The sequence below is a fragment of the Helicoverpa armigera genome, chromosome 3 (genome assembly GCF_030705265.1).
Source record: "Helicoverpa armigera isolate CAAS_96S chromosome 3, ASM3070526v1, whole genome shotgun sequence".
Lineage (NCBI taxonomy): Eukaryota > Metazoa > Arthropoda > Insecta > Lepidoptera > Noctuidae > Helicoverpa > Helicoverpa armigera.
Genome location: NC_087122.1, coordinates 10082434 through 10093729, shown reverse-complemented (window position 1 = coordinate 10093729; position 11296 = coordinate 10082434). Strand labels below are relative to the sequence as shown.

At 35.7% G+C, this 11296-nt stretch overlaps 1 protein-coding gene across 1 annotated transcript; it reads left to right on the top strand.

The window, feature by feature from the left end:
- The first annotated feature begins 1077 nt into the window (after positions 1–1077).
- Positions 1078–8648, top strand: LOC110378548 (fork head domain-containing protein FD4). The gene is made up of 3 exons (XM_049835957.2): positions 1078–1978; positions 7033–7191; positions 8421–8648. Exon 1 carries the CDS (start codon positions 1190–1192, stop codon positions 1973–1975), a length of 786 nt encoding a protein of 261 aa, XP_049691914.2. The 5' UTR covers positions 1078–1189; the 3' UTR covers positions 1976–1978; positions 7033–7191; positions 8421–8648.
- Positions 8649–11296: the final 2648 nt, after the last annotated feature.

Genomic DNA, 11296 nt, shown 5'->3' with positions numbered 1-11296 from the left:
GGTATGACATGACATCTAAATGTAGGTGTTTGGTTAATTTATACAAGCAACACGTCAACGTTTGCACCTAAACGGCTCGTTTACCCCGTAGCTACTCCGGCATTACGGCGCGTTTGTGCCGCTGCGAGCCATGGCGCGGATCGACAAGATGCGGGAATCACTAGGCCCCCATCCACTGGAATTGTACGCACGTTTTTTTGTGGTTTCTTATAAGATTCTAATTGTTGGATTTGTTTCGACCATTTTTGAAGAATGATCGTTTGGTTTGTTCAAAAGTAATACTCAAAGGAGCAAACTGTAATTTTGTTATTTCATTCATTAAAAAAAAACTGTAAATACATATTCATCATTCGCTTCTTTGAGAAATTATATTTAACAATTTAAATAAAAAAATGGTACCAAGTAATTTTTACTTTTTTTTAACACACCTAAGTAAAATTTTATGTGGATGGTAGACTAAGATGAAAGCACAAAATGTGCAAAGCTCTGCGCTCGCGCATAGAGCCAGATAATGACTGTAAACTAGAGCTGCTCACGGTAAGTAAGTACTGCCAGCACTTACATTTAAACTGACTAATCGACACCCATCATTTTAGTTTATTTATTGTTAAGTGCTACCTACAACGTATAATAATATTTTATGTGATGCATTTCCATACAGAATTTGATCAATCCCTACCTACACTTCCTATTTATAATAAATAACATATTCTAATTCGATACCATATCGATGTTCAATCGATGTGATGAAACATTATATTACTCTTAATAATATCAGCCACTGTCCATTTAGCTCAGAACGAATATATCTGCCGTAAGTATCAGCGCTAGACATCATTTCTTTCTCTTTCTCTCCCGCACCCATCAATAAGTATCTACTACTTTAATCATTGCAATTTCGAAACAAGCTCAAGCTGTTGTCGGTGTCGAATAAATTTTGTATAATGTAAACGTGATAACAATTTAAATTCCTCTGTAACGGGTCCGGAGCCGACAAAAACAACAAACAAAGCTCCCGGCACGCGATTGGCGGCTAGCGGGCAGGGCGGCACCGCGGCGCGCGGCCACTCCCGCCTCGCGCGCGCAGTCTCGCTCACTCACCCAGTCCTTATCTTCCACTCCGCTGTGAGAGACGTGTCGCCCAAGTTTGTGACAAACAAGACATTACAGAACAGTATTGTGCGAAAACATGCCTCGGCCGACACGAGAGTCGTACGGTGATCAGAAACCACCCTTCTCCTACATAGCCCTGACGGCGATGGCTATCTGGAGCTCCCCGGAGCGAATGCTGCCGCTGTCGGAGATCTACCGGTTCATCACGGACCGCTTCCCGTACTACCGGCGCAACACGCAGCGCTGGCAGAACTCGCTGCGGCACAACCTCTCCTTCAACGACTGCTTCGTGAAGGTGCCGCGCCGCCCGGACCGGCCCGGCAAGGGCGCCTACTGGACGCTGCACCCGCAGGCCTTCGACATGTTCGAGAACGGCTCGCTGCTCCGGAGGCGCAAGAGGTTCAAGCTGCACAAAGGGGAGAAAGATAGTTTGAATGCGGAGTTGGCGGCTTTGGCGAGCTTCAATAGAGCGTTTTTGGCGCGGCAGGCGGGTGCTGCTCCTCCGCCGGCGACGATGCCTAATAGTAGCATGTACAGTCCAGCGTCGACGTTTATTTCGAGGCCGAGTCCGGAGCCTACGGAGGCGGTGGATACGACAGCGCTGTTGCCGCTGGGGCCGAGGCCTCGGAGAGCGTTCACGATAGACGCTCTGCTGGAGCCGGAGCCGCGGCGCTCGTCTCCGTCGCCGCCGCCGCTGCCGCCGCTGCAGCCGCACTGCCCGCTGCCGCTGCCGCCGCCGTACCTGCTCGCCGCGCAGAGGTATCACGCAGAGCTCCTCGCTGGCTTGCAACAGTCCTGCTTACCTCCTCTATGGACGTGGCGAGATACCAGTCAATTTTCACATTACACCCTCAATTCATGAATGGTAAGTTGATTAGATTTCTATGTTTATATCTATCATCTATCCATATTTATTCATCCTAATATACTTTGATAATTATGGTGTATGATAAATAAACCATAATTAATCAATCAATTGAATAATGATTATAAATAGACCTTAATGCATGCAATTTTGCTGCTCTTAATTGCAGAATTCTGGTATCAGGAATCTTATTGGAGTTCACTTAACATTAACACATTAGCTCAGTCTCTTTTGTCTTTAAAGCATTCAGGCAGTATGATAAAGAAATATAGACCAGATTATTAAACTATTTTTAAAATAAGCTTTAATCGTGCCTAAGTATTTGCATCTTATTTAATCTCTATGTGATGAATCATCATGGCATTGAACATTCTTGGCAGTCGTTACCGGTAGTCAGAAGCCAGTAAGTCTGACACCAGTCTAACCAAGGGGTATCGGGTTGCCCAGGTAACTGGGTTGAGGTCAGATAGGCAGTCGCTCCTTGGAATATCTTACCGAATACTCCTGATAAAAAAAATTACTATATATACTCTTTTAGTCACTTTTACTGCCCCATTGATAGGTACAGGTACTTCTTCTCATACAGAGAAGCTTTTTCAGTACATGTTTCCACAAGCTGTTTTTCTTCACCTTTACTCAGTCAAGTGGTATTCAAAATACCTACTCTAAGAAAGTTAAATGCACTTTCGTAAAAAAGTTACTTTGCTACTTGCCTGAATTGGAATCGAAATCGCAACTTGGACTTGACTAATTTAAAAGAAATAAAATTACTAGTAAAGAGAGAAACTTTATAGATATAGAAATATCTAAAAGAAACTTGGACCTGTTAGTGAGTTCGAATAGTCAATAAGGCTGCATCTACACGGTGGAAGTAGCTTGCGCATGTTGAGGCACATGCGCAGGCTACATGCATTTTAAAAACGTGCTGGTCCAGCGATTCGCGCATATTCCAAAGCAAAATACCTACGCGCGTGCTTTTGTCACTTCTCACTTGCGCATGTTAACTTGCTCCAGCTACATGCACCATGTAGACGTATCCTAAGCAATGGCCGAACGAGGTGCTTTGCACCTGCCTTCTACTTCTTTGCATAAAATAAATAAGATGTATATGTGCCTATGAAAGTCGCTTATTTTATATCTCTGCAGAATTTTATCAGATTTTAATTTTAGAATTTTATACGACATAATAATTTATTTATATACATATAGATTTTGTATGTTCATGGTTCAAACAAAAAAAACTCAAAATTACTTTTCAGATATTTACACTTTCAGAACTTTTCATAACTTACTTAGTAAGTAACAGATATAGCGAGGCTTACAATGCTTTCATTTACACGCTTATAATAATAAGCTATGTAGCACTTATTATGCATTTTGTGAGAGATTTTTTTAATACAATTTCCTCAGGTGTATAATAATATGTAAGAGAATCTATAAATAAACATGAAACAAAAACTCTGTAGTTATAAAAATAGGCCGTTTAAAGTTGTTCATAAAGAGAACAATTATTACAGAACCTTCTTAATTGTCTTAATCAGCAACTGAATAAAAAAGAAACATTAGGTACACTTTTAAAGGAGATATTAAGTTTTTCTAAACTCGTTATTTTAATGAGAAAGAATACAACGGGAATTATAATTTTTAATTACTTAATGAGTAATTACTTCAATTTTTCTAATTCGCGTTCATTCTTTTTATAGAGGTTGAGGAAGTTATAGCTAAGTAAATGTGAAACATAAATTAATTATTCATACTAAGCGGTACACATTTCATAATAATACGAACTCTCAGGTGATTGCGTAAATTCCTGAAAATATACTGTAGATATGCTTAAATTTCAACATTGAATCATTATAAATATACTTAATTAACACAATAACAAAATATTGCCCAAATAGGTAACTAAACTACGATAGGTTGGGTGACTATCCAGCATTTTCACTCCAGCGGATTCTCCGCACGGGTTTTCCGAGCGTCATTGCTCGATTCGTACAAACGTATGAGGACAGCAAACAAACTTAAACTCAAAATATGTATTTGCTCGTCAAGGTATTTACAGGTATTGGTACTAAAGTTAAGTTACAGCTTAAATTCCTTTATCAGGCGTTGCAAAGAGGGCTTATAATATACCTACATATTATTTTCTATATTCTAGTCTTTAGATATGCTTATTCTATATTTATTTATATATTAAAGTGGAAACCTATAATTGGCTGCATGTTACATAAATTGTCTTATAATTATTAAATGTTACTGCTGTTGGTTCTCCAAATATTAAATAAATAAATTATTTAGACGACTACTCAAAAGTGCGAAAGATGACGCTTAAAACCAAGCGGTATACTTTGGCCCCTCAAAACGTGTCACACCTTTCAGCTTGCTTTTCTTACTTTTCACTCATAGTGACAAAAATCCAATTTCAATTCTTAGATTCCTCTGTTTATCGGAAAGCAGATAAGTTTTTGATCACGGCGGTCATTTGAAAATCTTCAATTATTATTACGGGTTGTTAGATATTATTGTGGTGACTATTCACAGAAGTTTATTATAACACCTTTAATTAGATAGGCGCTAATATAATAAATCATGAGCACTAATTCTAATGAACTAATATTACTAATTGCTTATCTGGCTTGGAGGTCCGGCCACTGGTCAACTTAAGTATTTCTGCCTTTTCGGTTCATTTTTTATGCGGGTTTCTTTATTTCAACATTTTAGGGAATTAACTTTCTTTAATAATCTAAAATCAATACTCATTCATTTTATTTAAAGTGAACATTTATAACTCTAAAGTTACAAACGTAGCTACTACGTTAACTTACCTATACCTAGATAATTTTGTTTGGATTGTTAAGATCAGTTTTAGAGTCATCATGAAGATCCCTTTAATTAGTAACATATACACATACATATAGAAAAAAAAATTCTATGCAATTATTCTCTCTATCATCGAGTTTATTTTTAATATATTTTAGTAGGTCGACTTGTATGAAAGTATGTACTGGAATCTAAGGTAACTTTTTTAACCATCTTTAAAATCTAAAATGCCATCTGTCTATAGGTATGTAATATAATACTGTCGAACTAATCTGATGATGGAGCCGGAAGTTATAAACTGGAAGTTCATGATGGAACATCGTATCATAGCTGTGTTTGACATGTAAACCATTTTTCGTGAGATTGGGGAAAAATAAATTAGAAAAAAAAAAAATAAATTAGGAAGAGCTCGTGGCTAAGTCAAAGCCGCGCGGATCGATCGATCATAAGGTTAAGCAACGCTTGGCGCGGTCGGTCCGTGGATGGGTGACCATCTTGTCATAATGAGTTCTTCCGTGTTTCGGATGGCACGATAAACTGTAGGTCCCGGCTGCCATTTAAACATCTTTGGTAGTCGTTACGGGTAGTCAGAAGCCAGAAAGTCTGACAACCAGTCTTACCAAGGGGTATCGGGTTGCCCAGGTAACTGGGTTGAGGAGGTCAGATAGGCAGTCGCTCCTTGTAAAGCCCTGGTACTCAGCTGCATCCGGTTAGACTGGAAGCCGACCCCAACATAGTTGGGAAAAGGCTAGGCAGATGAGATGGGGAAAAATAAATTAGGACGGATTAATTGATTCATTAATTTGAGTTACTTGTGCAACGTGCATTTACCTCCTGCATTGCGAAGGAGGAATTCCAGATTTCTATCGTACCTGTGAAAACAGTCATTCATTTTGGGATCCTGCCTGAAACCGCAGTATTACCACAGGCAAAAATTCCATATTCGGGCAACCCGGTAATAATCACATTGTTATTCGGTGAAATAATAAGCATTTTGGACCAGTTAGGTGGCTGTCGGTGCTCCTATGTTATGAAATTAACATATCGAGAATGAGGAAAATAGATATAATAATGAATTATACTGTTTATTCAATATTATAATAATGTGTATTGCATACATATTGTGTTTTTATTAAATTACTTACTATAATTAATTTAAATGTATAAAAGTAAAATAAACTTAGTGTCACTACTAAAAATATGATGTGGTCGATTTCTTGCCCCTTTTAAAAATATTTTTAAAAGCATTGTTATTTTATTTATTTTTTCATTGCAAACAATTACTAATAACATTATAGAACAAACCTATCTCGAATAAAGTAATAGGTGTAACTAAAATTTATATCTATGTATAATTTAATTATGCAATACATAGGTACAAACATATACTTAGTGGTATCATTAAACAATGACGCGGCAGACACTGACCACCAACGTTTGATGACTTTGTGCGTTTCTGAATAGTAAGAAAACTATAAATGAACCGGCGCGCCGTCAAAGCTCGGAGCACAATGCGCGCGGCCGCTTTCTCATGCTAAATACCACAACAAAGTTATTTCTACACAACACATGCCGATTAAACATAAAAACATTTATTTATTTTATTATGTTTAATGTACTTGTATTACGATAGTAATTTCACTAGTACACAATTCCCAATAAAACATATTTTGGAAGCATGCCATTACTTCAGTGAAATAGTCCATAAGTTATACGTATGTAGACACTTGGCTGACTGATGCTATTATCTGAACTTTATATTGTTGAGTTAACTTCTATTACAAGTGTCTTCAATAGATACTGTAAACTTGAAATATTGCAAGCCTTTTCTCAGCTACAAATAAAGACTTTATTTGGAAATATAAAGTTTGATGAATGCCTTACTGTTTGCTATACATGTATGTGTTGAGAAAGGTGTAGACCTAATTTACAGCTTGACTCTAGTATGTTTAAAATCTCTGGAAATATGTATACTATGTATAAGTATAAGTGTTATATGAAGAGAACAAAAATGTACTATTACTTATTTGTAATGGATAAACTCAAAAACTATTCAACCGATTTTAAAAATTCTTTCACTGTTGGAAAGCTAGACTCTTCCCGGGGAACTTAAGCTATCCGGTACCTACGGGCAGTAGTTCCCACGGGACGCGGGTAAAACCGAGGGAAAACGGCTAGTCTTATATAAGAACGAAGTTTATCAGTTTATTAATATAAATTTTCTTTGTCCACAGATGTCGCAGTCGTGTATAGACAGATCTCAGAATTAGCTCTAGTTGTAAGAAAATGTCTAGAGACAGTTCATGTATGCAAGTTAATTAGTTAGATGAATAGTGACTGGGATTCAGTGGGCTTACGACAAGGACCTCTGATATACTTGTGATGACAATGAGGTGAGTCTATGTAATTAAATTAAGCTTTATTTCGGACAAATTATATCCATAATAATGGTGATATTTTCGTCTGTAGGTATAGTTAACGTTTTGACCTTAAAATTTTTTACCGCAAAACCAAGCGTATAAATAAATAAAAATCATTTAATTCAGATCCATAGCCAATGTAAATACATAATACAATGCCAAACGCATTAATATTAAAAAGGAAAATTATAAACAAAAGTAATGCCGGTAATTTTTCATGTAATGCGTGCAAAATATTACTGAAACATATTATAATGAATATCTTCATCAAAAATGAATAGAATAATAAATGAAATGAAAAATGAATGAATGAATTTATAATTTTACTTTTTCATTTCAGTAACTCAAATATGTAGGATTTGATGCCTAAAAAGAGTTATCAAAATCGTTTTTTCCTAGCATATATCCTAGCATCATAGCATAGCCATCCTGATAAATTTCCATGGTTGGTCTTACTAGTAGACCCGGATAAAGAACAAAAGACGATCGGCGGGAATCAAATTCAAATCTCACCCCAGCGATGGTCACATTTTTATCTTGCATATGGCGATTAATTTACGATTCAGAACAGTTCTGAAATTTTACCAGTGCTGATAGGAACAACAATTAAGCTACATAGAACAAAAATAATATAATAAATCTTTTCTTCGTTTGTTAATTGTATCTGTTGATCTCATTTTATTACGAGTGTTTGCTGCGTAACAACATTACAAATACAAATTAAGTAAAAAAAATGCAAAAAGTCAGTTTTAAATTATACCTATTCAACGAGTTGTACAGTAGGTATTATAAAATTATTTTTTTCAATTTAATTTTACATTTATTGCTCTCGTTAAAACTAACTCTTCTTATTACTAAGCGTATAATTTTGTACTTAAATTACAGCTTCAAGAAGTTACCAAAAGAGTTTCCTGTAAGATCACAAATTACGGATTTCAGTAACCTTTGTTTTATTTTTTATGTGTATATGTGTTATTTTGCTTACTGAAGATATGAATTTCGATATTATTTATATTGGGCTAATGGTGCATTATAGTCAAAATTATATATCTTGGACACAAATCAACCATGTAATTTAGTTCTCTAGAAAATTGACAGATAGGTCCCATAGGTTATTGAAATCCGCAATGAATCTACGATAATTTTTCCTAGTAATAATTTTATATGGACAAAAGTTAAAGCCAATTTTCTTTTCATTTCAGGTATTGGCAGGTAAGAACAAAGAAGTTGGAAGTCGAAGTTCGAAGTCGACTTTGAAATCGAAGTCAATAGAAACGATTCCCTACTTTTGCTACGTAGATACTATAATGTAAACTGTGATATAGGTTAGGAATGAACTGTTTGTAAATATGTACAGTCTACGGTATAATACGAATATAATTATTATAATTTATTGCTATAAATATTAGTGAAAGAAAATATAGAAAAAATACGTGTTAATTGTTTGTGAGAGTTTTATTTTTCCTTTTTCGACTATGGATATGTAGGATGACATGATGGAAGTTTGACAAATACTATGCTGAAAACCGCATCAAAAATTCAAGCAAGGTAAAAAAATATCGTACAAAAATACATATACCTACAGGTACATACAGGCCAAATACATACAGATCAAATTGAGTACGACTTTTTTTGAAATCGGTAAAAATACTCCACCGATTCAGGAAAAGATACTCACTTCATGATATTTACTTGATGTTCCCCGCAATTTTACCTGCTTCTATAGTACCTATCTATTGACGAGTATGTACCTACTTTGTGTGTATTTCAAAGGGATATAGAGAAGAACAGGAAAATGTTTTCCAAACAGATGAAAAATTCAATTGACAAATTATGTGTTTTATTGCCAGTTAAAAGTTTATAATAAAAATTATTATCACAAGTATAGTAGATATTCTTCTATTATGATCATTAATAGGCACCGAGCGGTTTCATGCCAGCACCTACATAAGTTGATTACAGATTTTTTTATTTATTACTTCATCGTTGAAGTTCAGGGCCTGTAATTTTCTAAAATGAACAACAAGCCACTGGGACACTGGGGACTAAACAATCGGCCGACAGTTGACACGGTGCGGTGGTAGGGTAGGCATTTTTTTTTTCAAGAAAATCTTGATTTCCACTTGTGTTCTTAGTCATTCTGATACCGGCTACATACCTGATCTTTGTAATTTGTGTACTTGCAGCGTGCGGGAGCTCTAAAGAGTGTGGAGGGCGGGTGTCATCATGTCCTATGATGACACCCGCCCTCCACACTCTTTTATTTTCATTTTTTTTATTTCATTTCATTTATCTCCTCTTACTTTTTAACACGCTTGTTGTTGTTGTTGTATAATGTTGTTGTTGACTTCATTCGTCGGGATTCGATTGTCTCTCCATAACCATCTATATTCATATCCATCTATCTAGTTATATGCAAATAGAAATACTGAAACGTTAGGTACTTGAAGTTTTAAGTCTTACATAAAGATCTTTCTGCAATAGCTATTTACGTGAGCATGAACGATACGCTTAGTATCTACATAAAAATCATCCTCATCCAAATCCACTGACACCTTTCATCCCATATCAGTGTTAGGGTTGGAATTAAAGTTAAGCAACTCTTGTCCCTGTCGATCCGTGGATGGGGTGACCATCGTGTCATAACGAGTTCTTCCGTGGTTAAAAAGGCACGATAAATAGGTGCTTTGGCAATCGTTAAAGCTAATAAGAAGCTAGAAAGTCTGACAATCAGTCTTACCTAGTCACTGGTAATTGTCCAGGTAACTGGATTGTAGAGGTCAGATACTTAGGTATGCAGTCATTCAGCTGTATCCAAGACGTAAGCCCACCCCAACGAAAGGAATATATTTAAGAGTAGGTATACTTTTTAGTATGTATATTTATTTTTAATATACTTACTCTAGAATGCGCGCACACTACAGAGACGTAGCCGGCCGATAGTTGATTTTTGCTCATAATTACGCGTAACAACGATTACATATTTGTTCGGTTTAAACCGACTAAAAACTTTGATTAAATTCACGATTTCCTAAAAAAAAAAAATTCTACCATGCGCCGTCTCAATACTATAATCTGCAGTGTGCGCACAGGCTTAAGGTTTTCCTGTTCGCAGTACATACAGTAACTAAGTACACAGGTAAACAATTCCTTTCAGAATTCAGATAAGTAACTGAAATACCTATATTATGAATTAAAATCCATATTCATATTAATTAGAAGTATTTCTGGACAAAATTAATATCTCATACCTATAGCTAAGAATAACTCCTGGTCCAGAATGTATATTTAATTTTCTAACCACAATTGATTTAATTCAAGGTCGATTCTTCCTGTAATATTTTTAAATATTTAAATACAGACGTTGTTACAGGTGAAACATATTGTTATTTGGAAACTTAAATTTAAATATTTAATTTATAAACATCCGAATTGATATCCTTCCTGTTTTGGAAGTCGGTTAAAAATTAAATAATAATTTAATAGCAACGCGAATGTCTGGACTTGCGATTTATAGCTAACATAATGTTATCATCAAAAGTATCCTATATATAGGGGTACCGAATCTTTTGTGCAGTTGACAACTTTCAATTTTCAAGAGAAAATAACATTTTTTGTACTGAACCAAAACACTTTTAGGTCATTCTGAGTTTCCCTGAGTTTTACTGTGCGTCCACGTCTAAGGCCGTCAGAGGGATTTGGTTAAAAACTTGCAACTCACTCGATAACGAGATCGCACGTAGCATTTAAAACAAGAATGACCTAGTACCGGAATTAGTAATATTCTGAATACCACGCACTTTTCAGGAATCACTTATTTAAAGAAAATTTAAACTTCATTCTCGACTAAAATCTCCATTCACACTAATTACTTTGAATGGATAGGCCCAGGTATTATGCATGGTCTTTTGTTAAAAATATAGATTTCCCGCTTGAACGTTTCTCTTGGCAACTGAGCTTCAATGGGCTCAATGGATAATGCGATTTTAATTGCTTTAACGATTACGTGAATTATGAGAAGGCAGGCATTAACAAAATTAGTTACACCCAAACGAGATTTAAGATATCGATCGTTAAG

Bases quoted from the DNA above. Each gene is read 5' to 3' on its own strand.
- LOC110378548 (XM_049835957.2), top strand. From the start codon at position 1,190: ATGCCTCGGCCGACACGAGAGTCGTACGGTGATCAGAAACCACCCTTC.